Raw genomic sequence first — 21,149 nt, 5'->3', positions numbered from 1 at the left:
AGCCTTGTAAAATTATAAACTTGGACTAGCTAACACAATGTGCCATCGGAACACAGGAGTGATGGTTGCTGATAATGGGCCTCTTGTACCACTATGTAGACATTCCATAAAAAAATCAGCCGCTTCCAGCTGCAATAGTCATTTACCACATTAACAACGTCTATCTACACTGTATTTCTGATCTATTTGATGTTATTTTAATGGACAAAAAAATGTGCTTGTCTTTAAAAAAACATGGACATTTCTAAGCGACCCCAAACTTTTGAACAGTGTGTATGTCATGTTGAATTAATACAAATCAACAGTCAAAGGGCAAACCATTCACACAATGAAACAACGACTGTGAAAGATTTGGCAAGAGACACCGGAGAACATTCTGGAGAGCTTAGTGCATGCCCCTCCTTCTTGTACTCAAGACATTATCTCAACACATTTAAGATGCTATCACTGACAGACGCAACTCAATGTTCAGCCAGGCCTATAGCCGCGCACACTGCACCAATTCTGGCTTCGCAAATAAGCATAGGCTATTTAAAAAAACAAGGAGCCAATGATGCTCTGTGGCTAAGTCAAGCTCTCTGGTAAGGACTTTTAAATGATTTTTATTTAGACAGGAGTAATTATATCATTTTTACGTTAGGGGAAGCCAGCCTCCGAACAGTGCACTGTGCACCCTGCCAACTTTCCTTTCTAATGTTCAAGTGGCTGAAACCAGAGATCTGTATATAATGCCTTTCAACAAGTTTAGGTCTGCATATTGTGCCCATAGAAACGCATTGGGCTTATTCCTCGCTGCAGAAACTAGCGGACGAAACAGCGCCACTCGGTCTTACTATATGTAGCCCATGTATCTGATGCTGTCTGGCCAGAAGAATCAACAACAAGTGGGACACAATCATGAAGTGGAACGACATTTATTGGATATTTCAAACTTTTTTAACAAATCAAAACTGAAAAATTGGGCGTGCAAAATTATTCAGCCCCCTTAAGTTAATACTTTGTAGCGCCACCTTTTGCTGCGTTTACAGCTGTAAGTCGCTTGGGGTATGTCTCTATCAGTTTTGCACATCGAGAGACTGAAATTTTTTCCCATTCCTCCTTGCAAAACAGCTCGAGCTCAGTGAGGTTGGATGGAGAGCATTTGTGAACAGCAGTTTTCAGTTCTTTCCACAGATTCTCAATTGGATTCAGGTCTGGACTTTGACTTGGCCATTCTAACACCTGGATATGTTTATTTTTGAACCATTCCATTGTAGATTTTACTTTATGTTTTGGATCATTGTCTTGTTGGAAGACAAATCTCCGTCCCAGGCTCAGGTCTTTTGCAGACTCCATCAGGTTTTCTTCCAGAATGGTCCTGTATTTGGCTCCATCCATCAATTTTATCCATCTTCCCTGTCCCTGCTGAAGAAAAGCAGGCCCAAACCATGCTGCTGCCACCACCATGTTTGACGGTGGGGATGGTGTGTTCAGGGTGATGAGCTGTGTTGCTTTTACGCCAAACATAACGTTTTGCATTGTTGCCAAAAAGTTAAATTTTGGTTTCATCTGACCAGAGCACCTTCTTCCACATGTTTGGTGTGTCTCCCAGGTGGCTTGTGGCAAACTTTAAACGATACTTTTTATGGATATCTTTAAGAAATGGCTTTCTTCTTGCCACTCTTCCATAAAGGCCAGATTTGTGCAATATACGACTGATTGTTGTCCTATGGACAGAGTATTCAGCCCCTTTACTTTCAGTGCAGCAAACTCTCACCAGAAGTTCAGTGAGGATCTCTGAATGATCCAATGTTGACCTAAATGAATAATGATGATAAATACAATCCACCTGTGTGTAATCAAGTCTCCGTATAAATGCACCTGCACTGTGATAGTCTCAGAGGTCCGTTAAAAGCGCAGAGAGCATCATGAAGAACAAGGAACACACCAGGCAGGTCCGAGATACTGTTGTGAAGAAGTTTAAAGCCGGATTTGGATAGAAAAAGATTTCCCAAATCTTGGTCTACACATACAGAGACAGAGGGGTGGTGTTTTGCTCACTCAGGTGCTTTATCTGAGATTAATGCATCTTTCTGTCGGTGCGCATCTCAGTCAAATAAATTATCATTATTTCAATATTTTATTTGGTTGGGGAAGGGCGGGCCAGGCCCCCTGGGGCCCACACATAACACTGGTGTGTGTCACTTGCGTTCCAGTAAATACTCCAGATGTCTTGCTATTCAGCTCCAGAGTGTGATTTGATTTCTGCTGCTCTTCTCACTTAGTTCCTCATACTCACTAATTATCTGTGTTCAAAACAACCACTTCTGGTGTGTGTGTGTGTGTGTGTGTGTGTGTGTGTGTGTGTGTGTGTGTGTGTGTGTGTGTGTGTGTGTGTGTGTGTGTGTGTGTGTGTGTGTGTGTGTGTGTGTGTGTGTGTGTGTGTGTGTGTGTGTGTGTGTGTGTGTGTGTGTGTTCATATATATAATGTATGTGTGTGCTGTGCATGAACTGGTGTCACATGAGGCTGTGGTTGAGGTGAGTGTTTTTCTCATTATCTTTACTGAAGATAATTAAGAATTTCAGCTTGGTTTGTTCCAATTAATAGAGGGTGCTGCAGCACTATACTGCAGGAGAATACACACACACACACACACACACACACACACACACACACACACACACACACACACACACACACACACACACACACACACACACACACACACACACACACACACACACACACACACAATGCTTACTGTACTGTGCACCTTCCCTAACAAAGGAAGGTTTCTTCTATGGAGAGAACTTTAACTAATCATATTCCATATCAATCAAACCAGGATGTTTGATATCAGTTTTTTCAGTGAACATTTAATAAGTTATTCACTATAGATGAAACACATAGTGGTCTTCAGTAGCTACCTACAGTACCAGTCAAAAGTTTGGACACAACTAGTCATTCAAGGGTTTTTTTTTGTTTTTACTTTTTTCTATTATTATTATATTATTTCTAAATTGTAAAATAATAGTTTAGACATCAAAACTATGAAATAACACATATGGAGTCATGTAGTAACCAAAAGTGTTAAACAAATTAAAATATATTTTAGATTTTAGATTCTTCAAAGTAGCCACCATTTGCCTTGATGACAGCTTTGCACACTCTTAGTATTCTATCAACCAGCTTCACCTGTAATGCTTTTCCAAAAGTCTTGAAGGAGTTCCTACATATCATTTTCACTTGTTGGCTGCTTTTCCTTCACTCTGCTGTCCAAGTCATCCCGAACCATCTCAATTGGGTTGAGGTCAGGTGATTGTGGAGGAAAAGTCATCTGATGCAGCACTCCATCACTCTCCTTATTGGTCAAATAACCCTTACACCGCCTGGAGGTGTGTTTTGGGTCATTGTCCTGTTGAAAAACAAATGATATTTCCACTAAGTGCAAACCAGATGGGATGGCGTATCACTGCAGAATGCTGTTTTAGCCATGCTGGTTAAGTGTGCCTTGAATTCTAAATAAATCACAGACAGTGTCACCAGCAAAGCACCATCTCACCTCCTCCTCCATGCTTCATGGTGGGAACCACACATGCGGAGATCATCCATTCACCTACTCTGCCGGGGCGGCAGGGTAGCCTAGTGATTAGAGCATTGGACTAGTAACCGGAAGGTTGCAAGTTCAAACCCCCGAGCTGACAAGGTACAACAAATCTGTCGTTCTGCCCCTGAACAGGCAGTTAACCCGCTGTTCCTAGGCCGTCATTGAAAATAAGAATTTGTTCTTAACTGACTTGCCTGGTTAAATAAAGGTCAAATAAAATTAATAAAAAAACTCTCACGAAGACACAGCAGTTGGAACCAAAAATCTCCAATTTGGACTCATTACACCAAAAGACAGATTTCCACCAGTCCATTGCTCATGTTTCTTTTCCACCAGTCCATTGCTCATGTTTCTTGGCCCGAGCAAGTCTCTTCTTATTTTTGGTGTCCTTTAGTCGTGGTTTCTTTGCAGCAATTGGACCATGAGGGCCTGACGCAGTCTCCTCTGAACAGTTGATGTTGAGATGTGTCTGTTACTTGAACTCCGTGAAGCATTTATTTGGGCTGCAATTTCTGAGGCTATTAACTCTAATGAACTTATCCTCTGCTGCAGCAGAGTTAACTCTGTGTCTTCCTTTCCTAGGCGGTCCTCATGAGAGACAGTTTCATCATAGCGCAAGATGGTTTTTGCGACTGCACTTGAAGAAACGTTCAAAGTTCTTGATATTTTGGCTGACCTTCATGTCTTAACGTAGGGATGGACTGTCGTTTCTCTTTGCTTTTTGAGCTGTTCATGCCATAATATGGACTTGGTCTTTTACCAAACAGCGCTTTCTTCTGTATACCACCCGTACCTTGTCACAACACAAGTGATTGGCTCAAACGCATTAAGAAGGAAAGAAATTCCACAAATGAACTTTTAACAAGGCACACATGTTTAAGTGAAATGCATTCCAGGTGACCACCTCATGAAGCTGCTTCTGAGAATGCCAAGAGTGTGCAAAGCTGTTATCAAGGCAAAAGAAGAATCTGAAATTGAAATTGAAGAATCTCAAATATAAAATAAATTTTGATTTGGTTACGACATGATTCCATATGTGTTATTTCATAGTTTTAATGTCTTCACTATTATTATACAATGTAGAAAATAGTTTAAAAAATTAAGAAATGAGTATGAACGAGTATGAACGAGTATGAACGAGTATGAACGAGTATGCGTGTCCAAACTTTTGACTGGTACTGTATTTGAGCTATTTATTTGTATTATTAATAAAGCAGTTAATCATAATTTCCGATACAATTTTAAGATGAACAATAATACTTTTTGTCAGACTTCAGTTCACAGCAATCTAGGTAGGAGAGTATTATATGATTCATGTATGACAGAGTTGAAGATGTTGTAACCCTTGGCAGGAAGAGGACAGTGCCCTCTAATGTACACCAGCCTGCATGTGTCCTTAAACACCTCAGGCCTCATTTATCAAAGGTCCGTGCCCAGTCAGCCCACAGAAAAGACTAAAGCTTGCCTGCGCCAGTTTTCCCACAAAGGTGTTTTATCAACATTTATCAATGTTGAACTTGATGGGAAACTTTGCTTATCTCCATGCAACTCTCAGATCATGAGTATTCACCACGTCTAGTGGTTGATCAACTGTATTGCAAGCAAATATTGTTCTTTTGAGGGAAATGGAGGCGTTTGATACACAGGAATGATAATAATGGTAGGCTAATAAAAACATTAAAACATATGCCTAATGATGAAACAGATGCATTTTCCATTGGTAAGGAGATCTCATGTAGACTTTTATTCCCGCTATAAAACACATATTAGGCTACCATTTATCCGTTGCTCAGAATTTGTTGAGAAATGTCCACATTCTTGATAAATGAGGCCCCTGGTCATTAAAATTACTTCGAGCTCAATCCCCCACCTGCTTCTCAGTCCCAGCCCGGCCCATACCACTGCAATGTGAGGCAGGGTGGGGAGGTTGTGTTGGCTGGCTTGATGGGGCTCAGTGTAGGCTGATTGAATCTTTTGTAGGGAAGGTGAGCTGGATGAGTCCGTGGTCTCTCTGGAGGCCTCACACTGTCCTGGAACTGACAGGTCTGTTCTGGTCCTACCCTCTAAGGGACTGGAGAAGAGAGAGGGGTGAAAGGGAGGAGAGGGGAGAATAAAGAGGGATGAGAGGAGGGAGGAAGGAAAGGACATATGGGGTGAGAGGAGAGAGGGGTGGAAGGGAGTAGAAGGGAGGAGAGGAGAGAGGGACGAGAAGGGGAGAGACTCCAGGTGTCCAGGACCTCCCTTCACTAGCCTCTCCCCCAGCCGTCATCAATCATGGGACAGTGTGAGGGGAGGGTGGTTGGGGAAGGGATGATCTGCCGTCACAACATTTATATGACAATTGACAAGAACCTCGCTAGAAGCAGCTGGGTGGGTGTCACTCTCACAATGTCTGTGGTCAGTTATTTATCAACATAACAACACATTTGAGGCCTGATGAATGCTCTTATTTCAGAAAGTTACATTCTTCTCAATCGCTCCTAATAAGTGCATCCCCCAGTGAAGTGCGCTCTGTTGCAACGATCCCAAGCCATGGTATGTTGTCCTTAATAAAACCCAACTGTTGTGTTCCAGGTGACTACCCGGCACCGCGAGCTGTGCTGACCGGCCATGACCATGAGGTGGTGTGTGTCTCTGTGTGTGCCGAGCTGGGACTGGTCATCAGTGGAGCCAAAGGTCAGCAGAGACAGCCTGAGTCCCAAATGGCACTCTATTCCCTGTGTAGTGCACTTCTTTTGACCAGGTCCCATATGGCTCTGTTCCAAAGTAGTGCACTATCTCCTTCATCTAATAATAATGATTAATCTTGTTTATAAAGTGCTTTTCTCACACCCAAGGCACGATAGAAAGAAGTACTATCAAATTGAAGTCACAGTATTTTAAAAAAAAACATACACTATATAAGAAAAGTATGTGGACACCCCTTCAGATTAGTGGATTTGGCTGTCAGCCACATACGTTGCTGACATGTGTATAAAATCGACCACACAGCCATGCAATCTCCATAGAACACTGGCGGTAGAATGGTATTACTGAAGGACTTTTAACGCGGCACAGTCATAGGATGCCACCTTTTCAACAAGTCAGTTCGTCATATTTCTGCCCTGCTAGAGCCACCCCGGTCAACTGTAAGTGCTGTTATTGTGAAGTGGAAACGTGTAGGAGCAACAACGGCTCTGCCGCAAAGTGGTAGGCCACACAAGCTCACAGAACGGGACCGCCCAGTGCTTAAGTGTGAAGTGTGTAAAAAATTGTCTGTCCTCGGTTGCAACAATCACTACTGAGTTCCTAACTGTTACTGGAAACAATGTCAGCACAATAGCTTTTTGTTCAGAGCTTCATGAAATGGGTTTCCATGGCCGAGCAGCCTAAGAAGCCTAAGCCTAAGAACACCATGTGCAATGCCAAGTGTCGGTTGAAGTGGTGTGAAGCTCACCGCCATTGGACTCTGGAGCAGTGGAAATGCGTTCTCTGGAGTTTCCAGATGAAGTTGGTCTCCCCATCTGGAAAAGGGGGGACCAACTCCATGTTAATGCTCATCATTTTGGAATGAGATGTTCGACGAGCAGGTGTCCACATACTTTTGGGTAGCGGCATCAGCCAAACTCAGATTCGTCCATCGGTCTGCCACATGGCGAAGCGTCACTCCAGAGAACGCGTTTCCACTGCTCCAGAGTCTAATGGCGGAGAGCTTTACACCACTCCATTCTACGCTTGGCATTGCACATGGTGATCTTAAGCTTGTAGTTGGCTGCTCGGCTATGGAAACCCATGTCTTGAAGCTCTCAACAAACATTTATTGTACTGACATTGCTTCCAGTGGCAGTTTGGAACTCAGTAGTGAGTGTTGCAACTGAGGACAGATGATTTTTAGGTGCTGCACACTTCAGAACTTGGCGTTCCCTTTCTGTGAGCTTGTGTGGCCTACCACTTTGCGGCAGAGCCGTTGTTGCTCCTAGACGTTTCCACCTCACAATAGCAGCACTTGACCGGGGCAGCTCTAGAAGGGCAGAAATTTGATAAGCTGACAGGTTGGAAAGGTGGCATCCTATGATGGTGCCACGTTGAAAGTCACTGAGTTCTTAAGTAAGGCCATTCGTCTGCCAATATTTGTCTATGGAGATTGCATGGCGGTGTGCTCGATTTTATACACCTGTCAGCAACGTGTGTGGCTGAAATAGCCCAATCCACTAATTTGAAAGGGTGTCCACATACTTTTGTTTATACGGTGTATTTGAGTTGGCTGATAGGATTGTAATGTCACATGCCACAGTACACAGTTGAGTTATCTCAGTTAGGAGTGGAATGTTGAGTATCTCAGTTAGGAGTGGAATGTTGAGTAACATTCTTGAAACAGTGTGTGTGTGCATACGTACATGCGTGTTCGTGTGTAACTCTATCTTGCTCTCCCTCCAGAGGGTCCGTGTCTGGTCCACACTATAACAGGGGACCTGCTGCGGGCCCTGGAGGGCCCAGATAACTGCCTGTGTCCCCGCCTCATATCCGTGTCCAGCGAGGGCCACTGTATTATCTGCTACGAGAGAGGACGTTTCTGTAACTTCAGCATCAATGGAAAACTACTGGCTCAGATGGAGGTCAACGACTCAACACGGGTAAGACCACAGACACAATATGTGCCAGGTAAAAGTCTACACGCCTTACACAGTCTTCACATTTTACTGTCTTAAAATTAAATATAAAAAATGGATTCAATTGGGGAGGTTTTCCACCGATCTACAGAACCTACTCCACATTTTAAAAGTGAAAGAGAATTATATAACATTCTCCAAATGAATAATAATATATATATATTTAAATTAAGATATCTTGATTGCATTATTGATTGCATAGGTCCTCACACCCCTTTTTTAAATCTGAATTGCTCAAGCTCAGTAAATTGTGTTTGTAATCATTGTTGGACAGCAGTATTCAAACTTAGTGCACTACATAGGGCCTAGGGTCTAAATATCTAAAGTAGTTTACTACATAGGGCCTAGGCTGTGATTTGAGGTAGATGATGTCGTTATTGTGATTTATTTTTATGTTATTTATTATTATATAATTATTATGATGTGCTCCCTAGGCCATTATGCTGAGTAGTGATGGTCAGAACCTGGTGACAGGAGGAGACAACGGGGTAGTGGAGGTGTGGCAGGCCTGTGACTTCAAACAACTCTACATCTACCCAGGCTGTGATGCTGGTATCCGCGCAATGGACCTCTCTCACGACCAGAGGTTAGTCCTGTTAGTCCACCCAGTTAGGTTGCCTCTACAACAGGATCAATGGCTTGTGTGTGTGTGTGTGTGTGTGTGTGTGTGTGTGTGTGTGTGTGTGTGTGTGTGTGTGTGTGTGTGTGTGTGTGTGTGTGTGTGTGTGTGTGTGTGTGCGCGTGCGTGCGTGGTTGTAGAGCGGTATGTAGGCTGTAACACTGAAAGGGCCTGTGTGTTTCATGCTTGTCAGGGTACATTTGGGGAAACGGAACGTTCGCAGTTCAGTGAGCTTTGTTTTCTTTAAATAGAACTGGTTGCCATAGAGACGACGAAATTGCAGTGCAAGGTTCTGAAAGCACACTTGCCTTGGAGCAATACACAAGCGTCACTTTCCTCACACACACATACATACACACACACACACCAGACACACACCACACACACACTCCCTCACACACATACACACACACACCTATTGTGTTTATGTTAGTAAAGTAATGGGTCATATAGAGGTACATTGTGTTGATGAACATACTGTATTGTGTGTGTGTGTGTCCCATCCCCCAGGACTCTCATCACTGGCATGGCATCCGGCAGCATTGTGGCGTTCAACATCGACTTCAACCGGTGGCACTACGAGCACCAGAACAGATACTGAGGGTTACAGAGACAGAGAGGCAGTACAACATGGCCACAGGTTTGGAGGACACCTGGACACTACTGTTAACCAACTACAAAGGTTAGCTGCTGTTAACTACCTATACAAGATAGCTAATTACGGTATAAGAGTTAACTAATGCTAACTAACCTCACAGGTCAACTAACTAACCATAAACTGTAGGAATACAGTGGGGTCCACAATTATTGACACCCTTGATGAAGATTAACAATAATGACTTTATAAAATAAATAATTCTGAAACTGAGCTATATTATATGCTCCCAAAAGTGTGAGAATTATATTATTTTATGTTAATAGAATTGCTTAGAGAAATAAATGTTGTTTAACAAGTTTAAAAAACTATTCTCAAAAAGGTGGGAGTGAAAATTAAAGCTCCCTAAAGATTCTTATAAATAAAGTTGTCAAAAGTGTAGTATTTGGTACCATATCCCTAGCATGCAATGACTACATCAAGCTTAGGATCCTACAAACTTGTTGGATGCATTTTCAGTTTGTTTAGGTTGTGTTTCTGATTATAGAATGGTAGAAATGAATGGTAAATAATGTATTCTGTCATTTTGGAGTCACTTTTACTGTAAATAAGAATATGATACGTTTGTAAACATTTCGTAATTAATGTGGATGCTACCATGATTACTGATAATCCTGAGTGAATAATGATGAGTGGGAAAGTTACAGAGGGTCAAAAACATACCCCCAAGACATGCTAACCTCTCACCATTACCAATAACACGGGAGGTTAGAATGGCTTGGGGGTATGATCTTTGACCTGTGATAATGTGAAGTACCCAAAAGGGCCACTAGATGTTGTGTGATAGATTACATAAAATCCTTAAAAGAAACCAAAATGCTGGTAGTTTATTGGTAAACTTTAAACATGTCCAGTAATACCCTCCCTTTGCAACCTATATTTAAAAAAAAATATATATATATATGACTTGTTTAACAAAATATCCCTTTCTCTGAGCAATTATTTTTTTTGTTATTATACAATATGGCTCAGTATTTGAATGATTTCTACAGTCATTTTTGCTCATATTTATCAAGGGTGTCAATAATTTCAGACCCCACTGTAGATACTAAGGTCTAGAAAAAGACAGGTTAAAATATAGGTTAAAAGACATGGAGAAAAAATCAGTGACAGTTTCTTTCAACACTGATTTAAAAAAAATGATTTTATTCAACTGGTCATATTTAAAACTGTGAAAAATACAATAAACAAACCTACGGTTAATAACGTTTATACAACATTTGTATGTCAAATACATATCAAACTTGGGACACTTTTCTAGGAAAAAAGGAAAAAAACTGTTGTATATAAGGATGATGGAAAGAGTTTATTTCCAGAAAAGATTTGAAAAGAACAAGACGTCTCCATTTAGTCTCCATTTAGTCTCCATTTAGTCTCCATTTAGTCTCCATTTAGTCTCCATTTAGTCTCCATTTTGACAGTTGAACCATAATTCTCTGTTCCAAACCGTGACCTGACTCCCTGACATCGTATCTTAGAGTGCGTCCAAAATGGTACCCTGCTCCCTTTATAGTGCACAACATTTGATCAGGACTCATAGGGCTCTGGTCAAAAGAAAGGCACTATAAAGGGATTAGCGTGCCATTTGGGACGTAGATTAGTTGGTTTGTAATAATGACTGATAGTTGGTCTCCCATCACAGTAGTCTATTGATGTAGGTGTCAAAAACAACAAATTGTTCTATGTTAATTTGATAATGTGTTTACATATCTGTAAGGGCAATTTCAGAATTCTACGTACTGTGTGAAATGTGTCCATTGTAATTGTAATTTGTTTCTTAATCACGTTTCACATTATTAACAGGAAATAACAATCCTTGTAATGATTTCCATCCCATTTGTTGTTCGGTAACAATTGTATTTATATTTCAACAAAGGCAAGGATTTAAAATGACTTTTATTTACTTTTAAAATGACTACCACAGGCTAGTCAGGTTTAGCACTGAATTCTTTAGTTATCATGGTTTGTATTTCCAGCTAATGGATTGATAAGGAAGGCAGTGCAAGACATCAGTTGTAGAAACTCTGGATGATAACTATGGCAACTCAATATGAAAACTATCAATACCATGAGTTTATTAAAGCCTGCAATCCAGACCTGTTTTGTACTACCATTCCACTCATTGTACTCTGTGTCATATGCCAAACATGACATGATATTAGGCATGGCAAGTAGTGGAAAGGAATGGAATGTTAGTGCAAACAGACTGATACCCAGGCTAAATGAATGGTTGGGGCATGTAGCTAACCTAACCAAGAACAGGCTATAGTCATACAAAAACGATTCTTCATTATTTTGAATAAACAGAAAATATTACAACAATGTTAAATATACCACATGTGAGTTGACAGTAAGATGAAAAGGAAAGAACTAAATGATATTATGCAAAGAGTTTGGATTTGCATTGTAATGGTACAGACAGCAGTCTAGCTAAACCAGGGGCTCTACATGCAGAGACCCACAGTGGCTGTAGTGTGGAAAATCCATCTTACTTTACTGGTTTGATTCATAATAACCATCCATATGAATTTGACATTCTGGGTTAATTTAGAATATTTGACAAATATTTGTGTAAGGAGGATTTAGCTAAATAAATGCATTTTATTTGTGTTGCCATTAGCACTGCAATTTGATGTCATTTTTTTAAACAACATTTCTTATTGCTTTCAATTTTTTGGTTAGATTTGTATGTAATATATTTTGTTGATATAAGTATATCATATGATTTTACAAGTTATTTGTATTTATCTATTGTTTTTTGCTTATGTTGCAATTTCTGAGGTATTTTCCTTGTGTTTGTTGGAAGCTGTTTTACATTAAGCTCTGCCAATATATACAGATTGATCAACTGTGCAATATAAAATTGGTTTCCTTTTTGTTGTATTTATAATAAAAATGAATAAAGCAAGCTCTTATGCAGGTGAATTTCCATTCTTTATAGCAGTCTAAACATATCTAGTACTATGTTTACCTAATAGTCTGGCATATAGAATAGAGTATGTATATGTATTTTACTAATAAACCCATGCACTAAAAGTTATCTCAAGAGTGGATGCTCAACGTGCTAAAATGTTTATTGTGTTTGTTGTTGTTTTACTTCGATCTTCTGGATCTGGTACAGATGATCCTATACTGCCATCTACTGACTGGATGTTGTTATTGCTGCTGCTGTGGCTGCTGTTTGTAAATCCCAGATTGTTCTACTGTCGTCCCCCTGGAACGACGCAGCACAATGACCAGGCTCTCAGATTGAAGAAGTGATTTAGTCACAGGTTTGGCTTGATGATGACCACAGCTAAAGGGTTGCTTCTTCAAGAACAAAGACCATTCACTAACATCATCAGGAACAAAGACCATTCACTAACATCATCAGGAACAAAGACCATTCACTAACATCATCAGGAACAAAGACCATTCACTAACATCATCAGAAACAAAGATCATTCACTAACATCATCAGAAACAAAGACCATTCACTAGCATCATCAGAAACAAAGACCATTCACTAACATCATCAGGAACAAAGACCATTCACTAACATCATCAGAAACAAAGACCATTCACTAGCATCATCAGGAACAAAGACCATTCACTAACATCATCAGGAACAAAGACCATTCACTAACATCATCAGAAACAAAGACCATTCACTAACATCATCAGGAACAAAGACCATTCACTAACATCATCAGGAACAAAGACCATTCACTACCATCATCAGGAACAAAGACCATTCACTAACATCATCAGGAACAAAGACCATTCACTAACATCATCAGAAACAAAGACCATTCACTAGCATCATCAGGAACAAAGACCATTCACTAACATCATCAGGAACAAAGACCATTCACTAACATCATCAGGAACAAAGACCATTCACTAACATCATCAGGAACAAAGACCATTCACTAACATCATCAGGAACAAAGACCATTCACTAACATCATCAGAAACAAAGACCATTCACTAACATCATCAGAAACAAAGACCATTCACTAGCATCATCAGAAACAAAGACCATTCACTAACATCATCAGGAACAAAGACCATTCACTAACATCATCAGAAACAAAGACCATTCACTAGCATCATCAGGAACAAAGACCATTCACTAACATCATCAGGAACAAAGACCATTCACTAACATCATCAGAAACAAAGACCATTCACTAGCATCATCAGGAACAAAGACCATTCACTAACATCATCAGGAACAAAGACCATTCACTAACATCATCAGGAACAAAGACCATTCACTAGCATCATCAGGAACAAAGACCATTCACTAGCATCATCAAGAACAAAGACCATTCACTAACATCATCAGGAACAAAGACCATTCACTAGCATCATCAGGAACAAAGACCATTCACTAACATCATCAGGAACAAAGACCATTCACTAACATCATCAGGAACAAAGACCATTCACTAACATCATCAGGAACAAAGACCATTCACTAACATCATCAGGAACAAAGACCATTCACTAACATCATCAGGAACAAAGACCATTCACTAACATCATCAGGAACAAAGACCATTCACTAACATCATCAGGAACAAAGACCATTCACTAACATCATCAGGAACAAAGACCATTCACTAACATCATCAGGAACAAAGACCATTCACTAGCATCATCAGGAACAAAGACCATTCACTAACATCATCAGGAACAAAGACCATTCACTAACATCATCAGGAACAAAGACCATTCACTAAGACCATTCACCATTCATCAGGAACAAAGACGTGCTACTGGTAATGAATCCCAATCAAATTGGCTTCACATGTAGTCACTAAATCTTAAATATCATCGGGTAACAATACATATTTTGCACAGTAACATACTTTCAATCAGTACATTTTCTTTCTCTCAAAACAGAAATGTGGGAACAAATGTCTTCCGCAGATAGATACAGTCAACTCACTGTCCTTATCTCTCTAGACCTGTCAACTCACTATCCACTCTCTAGACCTGTCAACTCACTGTCCTTATCTCTCTAGACCTGTCAACTCACTGTCCACTCTCTAGACATGTCAACTCACTGTCCACTCTCTAGACCTGTCAACTCACTGTTCTTATCTCTCTAGACCTGTCAACTCACTGTCCTTATCGCTCTAGACCTGTCAACTCACTGTCCACTCTCTAGACCTGTCAACTCACTGTTCTTATCTCTCTAGACCTGTCAACCCACAGGCCTTATCTCTCTAGACCTGTCAACTCACTGTCCTTATCTCTCTTGACCTGTCAACTCACTGTGTCTCTGTCTACACCTGTCAACTCACTGTCCTTCTCTCTCTAGACCTGTCAACTCACTGTCCTTATCTCTCTAGACCTGTCAACTCACTGTCCTTATCTCTCTAGACCTGTCAACTCACTGTGCTTATCTCTCTAGACCTGTCAACTCACTGTGTCTCTGTCTAGACCTGTCAACTCACTGTGTCTCTGTCTAGACCTGTCAACTCACTGTTCTTCTCTGTCTAGACCTGTCAACTCACTGTCCTTATCTCTCTAGACCTGTCAACTCACTGTCCTTATCTCTCTAGACCTGTCAACTCACTGTTCTTCTCTCTCTAGACCTGTCAACTCACTGTCCTTATCTCTCTAGACCTGTCAACTCACTGTCCTTATCTCTCTAGACCTGTCAACTCACTGTCCTTATCTCTCTAGACCTGTCAACTCACTGTCCTTATCTCTCTAGACCTGTCAACTCACTGTTCTTCTCTCTCTAGACCTGTCAACTCACTGTCCTTATCTCTCTAAACCTGTCAACTCACTGTTCTTATCTCTCTAGACCTGTCAACTCACTGTCCTTATCTCTCCAGACCTGTCAACTCACTGTCCTTATCTCTCTAGACCTGTCAACTCACTGTCCTTATCTCTCCAGACCTGTCAACTCACTGTCCTTATCTCTCTAGACCTGTCAACTCACTGTACTTATCTCTCTAGACCTGTCGACTCACTGTGTCTCTGTCTAGACTCATTGTGTCTCTCCCTAGACCTGTCAACTCACTGTCCTTATCTCTCTAGACCTGTCAACTCATTGTGTCTCTGTCTAGACCTGTCAACTCACTGTGTCTATGTCTAGACCTGTCAACTCACTGTCCTTATCTCTCAAGACCTGTCAACTCACTGTGTCTCTGTCTAGACCTGTCAACTCACTGTCCTTCTCTCTCTATACCTGTCAACTCACTGTCCTTATGTCTCTAGACCTGTCAACTCACTGTCCTTATCTCTCTAGACCTGTCAACTCACTGTCCTTCTCTCTCTAGACCTGTCAACTCACTGTGTCTCTGTCTAGACCTGTCAACTCACTGTCCTTCTCTCTCTATACCTGTCAACTCACTGTCCTTATCTCTCTAGACCTGTCAACTCACTGTCCTTCTCTCTCTAGACCTGTCAACTCACTGTGTCTCTGTCTAGACCTGTCAACTCACTGTCCTTCTCTCTCTATACCTGTCAACTCACTGTCCTTATGTCTCTAGACCTGTCAACTCACTGTCCTTATCTCTCTAGACCTGTCAACTCACTGTCCTTATCTCTCTAGACCTGTCAACTCACTGTCCTTATCTCTCTAGACCTGTCAACTCACTGTCCTTCACTCTCTAGACCTGTCAACCCACAGTCCTTATCTCTCTAGACCTGTCAACTCACTGTCCTTCTCTCTTGACCTGTCAACTCACTGTGTCTCTGTCTACACCTGTCAACTCACTGTCCTTATCTCTCTAGACCTGTCAACTCACTTTCCTTCTCTCTCTAGACCTGTCAACTCACTGTGCTTATCTCTCTAGACCTGTCAACTCACTGTCCTTCTCTCTCTAGACCTGTCAACTCACTGTCCTTATCTCTCTAGACCTGTCAACTCACTGTCCTTCTCTCTCTAGACCTGTCAACTCACTGTCCTTATCTCTCTAGACCTGTCAACTCACTGCCTTATCTCTCTAGACCTGTCAACTCACTGTCCTTATCTCTCTAGACCTGTCAACTCACTGTCCTTATCTCTCTAGACCTGTCAACTCACTGTCCTTCACTCTCTAGACCTGTCAACCCACAGTCCTTATCTCTCTAGACCTGTCAACTCACTGTCCTTCTCTCTTGACCTGTCAACTCACTGTGTCTCTGTCTACACCTGTCAACTCACTGTCCTTATCTCTCTAGACCTGTCAACTCACTTTCCTTCTCTCTCTAGACCTGTCAACTCACTGTGCTTATCTCTCTAGACCTGTCAACTCACTGTCCTTCTCTCTCTAGACCTGTCAACTCACTGTCCTTATCTCTCTAGACCTGTCAACTCACTGTCCTTCTCTCTCTAGACCTGTCAACTCACTGTCCTTATCTCTCTAGACCTGTCAACTCACTGTCCTTCTCTCTCTAGACCTGTCAACTCACTTTCCTTATCTCTCTAGACCTGTCAACTCACTGTGCTTATCTCTCTAGACCTGTCAACTCACTGTGCTTATCTCTCTAGACCTGTCAACTCACTTTCCTTCTCTCTCTAGACCTGTCAACTCACTGTCCTTCTCTCTCTAGACCTGTCAACTCACTGTCCTTCTCTCTCTAGACCTGTCAACTCACTGTCCTTATCTCTCTAGACCTGTCAACTCACTGTCCTTCTCTCTCTAGACCTGTCAAGTCACTTTCCTTATCTCTCTAGACCTGTCAACTCACTGTGCTTATCTCTCTAGACCTGTCAACTCACTGTCCTTATCTCTCTAGACCTGTCAACTCACTTTCCTTCTCTCTCTAGACCTGTCAACTCACTGTCCTTCTCTCTCTAGACCTGTCAACTCACTGTCCTTATCTCTCTAGACCTGTCAACTCACTGTCCTTCTCTCTCTAGACCTGTCAACTCACTGTCCTTCTCTCTCTAGACCTGTCAACTCACTGTCCTTATCTCTCTAGACCTGTCAACTCACTTTCCTTATCTCTCTAGACCTGTCAACTCATTGTGTCTCTGTCTAGACCTGTCAACTCACTGTGTCTCTGTCTAGACCTGCCAACTTACTGTGCTTCTCAATTTCAATTAAATTCAATTTAAAGGCTTTATTGGCATGGGAAACATACGTTAACATTGCCAAAGCAAGTGAAGTAGATAATAAACAAAAGTGAAATAACGAATTAAACAGTAAACATTACACTCACAGAAGTTCCAAAATAATAAAGACATTTCAAATGTAATATTATGTCTATATACAGTGTTATAACGATGTGTAAATATGGAAAATAAAGAAATATTTACAAAATCACGCAAAAATTATCAATGGAAATCAAATTTATCAACCCATGGAGGTCTAGATTTGAAGTCACACTCAAAATTAAAGTGAAAAACCACACTACAGGCTGATCCAACTTTGATGTAATGTCCTTAAAACAAGCCAAAATGAGGCTCAGTAGTGTGTGTGGCCTCCACGTGCCTGTATGACCTCCCTACAACGCCTGGGCATGCTCCTGATGAGGTGGTGGATGGTCTCCTGAGGGATCTCCTCCCAGACCTGGACTAAAGCATCCGCCAACTCCTGGACAGTCTGTGGTGCAACGTGGCGTTGGTGGATGGAGCGAGACATGATGTCCCAGATGTGCTCAATTGGATTCAGGTCTGGGGAACGGGCGGGCCAGTCCATAGCATCAATGCCTTCCTCTTGCAGGAACTGCTGACACACTCCAGCCACAATCTCTTGCATTAGAAGGAACCCAGGGCCAACAGCACCAGCATATGGTCTCACAAGGGGTCTGAGGATCTCATCTCGGTACCTAATGGCAGTCAGGCTACCTCTGGCGAGCACATGGAGGGCTGTGCGGACCCCAAAGAAATGCCACCCCACACCATGACTGACCCACCGCCAAACCGGTCATGCTGGAGGATTTTGCAGGCAGCCGAACGTTCTCCATGGCGTCTCCAGACTGTCACATCTGTCACATGTGCTCAGTGTGAACCTGCTTTCATCTGTGAAGAGCACAGGGCGCCAGTGGCGAATTTGCCAATCTTGGTGTTCTCTGGCAAATGCCAAACGTCCTGCACGGTGTTGGGCTGTAAGCACAACCCCCACCTGTGGACGTCGGGCCCTCATACCACCCTCATGGAGTCTGTTTCTGACCGTTTGAGCAGACACATGCACATTTGTGGACTGCTGAAGGCCTCCTACGGCCTCCTCCACGTCTCCTGATGTACTGGCCTGTCTCCTGGTAGCGCCTCCATGCTCTGGACACTAAGCTGACAGACACAGCAAACCTTCTTGCCACAGCTCGGATTGATGTCCGTCTCATGCTACCACTAGAGTGAAAGCAGCATTCAAAAGTGACCAAAACATCAGCCAGGAAGCATAGGAACTGAGAAGTGGTCTGTGGTTATCACCTGCAGAACCACTCCTTTACTGGGGGTGTCTTGCTAATTGCCTATAATTTCCATCTGTTGTCTATTCCATTTGCACAACAGCATGTGAAATTTATTGTCGATCAGTGTTGCTTCCTAAGTGGACAGTTTGATTTCACAGAAGTGTGATTGACTTGGAGTTACATTGTGTTGTTTAAGTGTTCCTTTTATTTTTTTGAGCAGTGTATATTCCATCAACCAATCCGTATGGTATAGCAGAATGCCCGGATAGCTTCCAGCTCCCCTCTCTGGTCCTCTGTAAAGTGTGTAATATATTATATCTCCAGCAGCACCAAGAACTGGAGAATAGCTTCACGCTAGATAGTTAGATAGATGACTGGGCAGGGACGCAGCCATGTGTGGGCCTGGGAGGGCATAGGCCCACCCACTGGGGAGCAAGGCCCAGCCAATCAGAATGAGTTTTTCCCCACAAAAGGGCTCTATTACAGACAGAAATACTCCTCGGTTTCATCAGATGGTCTCAGACAATCCCGCAGGTGAAGAAGCTGTATGTGGAGGTCCTGGGCTGGCCGGTTGGACGTACTGCCAAATTCTCTAAAAGGACATTGGAGGCATCTTATTGTAGAGAAATGAACATACAATTATCTGACAACAGCTCTGGTGGACATTTCTGCAGTCAGCATGCCAATTGCACGCTCCATCAACTTGAGCCATCTGTAGCATTGTGTTGTGTGGCAAAACTGCACATTTAGGAGTGGCCTTTTATTGTCCCCGGCACAAGGTGCACCTGTGTAATGATCACGCTGTTTAATCAGCTTCTTGATATGCCACATCTGTCAGGTGGATGGATTATATTGCCAAAGGAGAAATGCTCACTAACAGGGATGTAAACAAATTTGGCAATAACATTTTAGAGAAATAAGCTTTTTATGCATTTCTGTGATCTTTTATTTCAGCTCATGTAAACATGGGACCAACACTTTACATGTGGCGTTTATATTTCTTGTTCAGTATAAATACATGATATCTTTACATGACAGGTGTCATACAGCATGTCTTATTGAATGTTCAGACTCTTAGATTACATCTTTTCACTTGGAAGTGTTTTTCTGAACAAGTTGTAATGAATGGGATGCTATATCACTTCACTGAAATAGATAACTGACTGGATGCAAACATTTTCAAAATGAATAATAAATGTTTTTGAATTTGTATAGTGCTTTTCAAGGACCCAAAGTCATTATTGTTATCATTAGTATTTTTCAAAATGTATGTTTAATCACAGAAATACTTAAGTTGCCCTATTCAGGGCGTATGAGGTCCCGTCAAGTTAAATGGAAGATTTTGATCTGTAGGTTTACATAGTTGATGTGTTAGCAGCTTGGTTGCCCTGCAGTACTCATCTCCCAACACCAGGAGACTTCAGCGGACGAGTCAGTGTTTCCTGAAAAAAGGCTTAACTACTGTATGTCTGTGTGGTGTCTCAGAAAAGATAAGCAGATACAGATTCTCTGCCTTAGTAATCTCTCAGGGCCAGCGCAGAACCCATCCAGAATACACCTTTAACCTTGACCCTAACCTCTAACCTTTAACCCTAACCCCACCCTAACTGATTTCTGTGAATGGCTCTGACCCCAGTGAATCTTAGGGTTAACTGACAATGTAGCCGGAATGGCAAATCAATGTTTAAGTAATTGGCAGGCATCTTGACAGACTGTCGTCGTGAATACAGGGACATGGGCTAGTGTTAGTACAGGGATACGTGCCCCCTGTCCTTCCTCGTTCTCTTTCCTTTCTCTCCTTTCTCCCCTCTCTCTTCCTTCGGGGTCTCGAAGTCTAGAAGGGCGAGGTGGGGGAGCGGACGGTGTCAGCAGAGCTAGGGGAGGTGGGGGAGGGGCTGGGAGAGTAATCTTCTGACTCTGAAGTGAAATCAGCGGGAGAAAGGGCAGGGTTGTTGGATCTGTGGGTGGAGCTTTGACTGGCGTTAGTGGGGAAGCCAGTTGGTTGGGGATGGGGCTGGAGGTGGGGGCGGGGCTTTAACCTCACACCCTGATGGTGTCTTAGTCTGAAAACCTGCCGCTCCTTATCAAGAGGGGTGGTCTGAAAGGGAGAGAGGGAGAGGGAGGAGAGAAGAGAGGGGGAGAGAGAAGGGGGTGAGAGAGGGAGAAATAAAACAAAGAGAGAGAGATAGGGGGAGAGAGGGGCAAAGAGAGAGAGAATCAGGAGCGAGGAGAGAGGCAGAGAAAGAGAGAAGAGGGAGAGAGGGGGATGAGGTAGAAGAGGACATGCATTAGATGTC

At 42.2% G+C, this 21,149-nt stretch overlaps 2 protein-coding genes across 4 annotated transcripts in view; one reads left to right on the top strand and one right to left on the bottom strand.

Annotated features, from left to right (window-relative positions):
• Positions 1-12,574, top strand: part of LOC118396847 (neurobeachin-like) — a 372,037-nt gene extending 359,463 nt beyond the window's left edge. The window contains exons 56-59 of one of the 2 annotated variants that reach the window (XM_052467492.1): positions 6,162-6,263; positions 8,004-8,200; positions 8,671-8,822; positions 9,366-12,574. In XM_052467492.1, coding sequence (XP_052323452.1) covers positions 6,162-6,263; positions 8,004-8,200; positions 8,671-8,822; positions 9,366-9,456 — 542 coding nt within the window. In that variant the 3' untranslated portion in view covers positions 9,457-12,574. The remainder of the gene's footprint in view (positions 1-6,161; positions 6,264-8,003; positions 8,201-8,670; positions 8,823-9,365) is intronic. The other variant, XM_052467491.1, reaches the window with a different exon arrangement.
• A 4,705-nt stretch (positions 12,575-17,279) lies between these two features.
• The window catches only part of LOC118396960 (serine/threonine-protein kinase DCLK1-like), a 31,070-nt gene continuing 27,200 nt past the window's right edge, over positions 17,280-21,149 (bottom strand). For both annotated transcript variants that reach the window (XM_035791345.2, XM_035791346.2), the window contains exon 16: positions 17,280-20,950. In XM_035791345.2, coding sequence (XP_035647238.1) covers positions 20,687-20,950 — 264 coding nt within the window. In that variant the 3' untranslated portion in view covers positions 17,280-20,686. The remainder of the gene's footprint in view (positions 20,951-21,149) is intronic.

This window comes from Oncorhynchus keta, chromosome 18 (assembly GCF_023373465.1).
Source record: "Oncorhynchus keta strain PuntledgeMale-10-30-2019 chromosome 18, Oket_V2, whole genome shotgun sequence".
NCBI lineage: Eukaryota > Metazoa > Chordata > Actinopteri > Salmoniformes > Salmonidae > Oncorhynchus > Oncorhynchus keta.
Note: the sequence above shows the minus strand (reverse complement) of the source record. Positions and strands in the feature narration are given on the sequence as shown.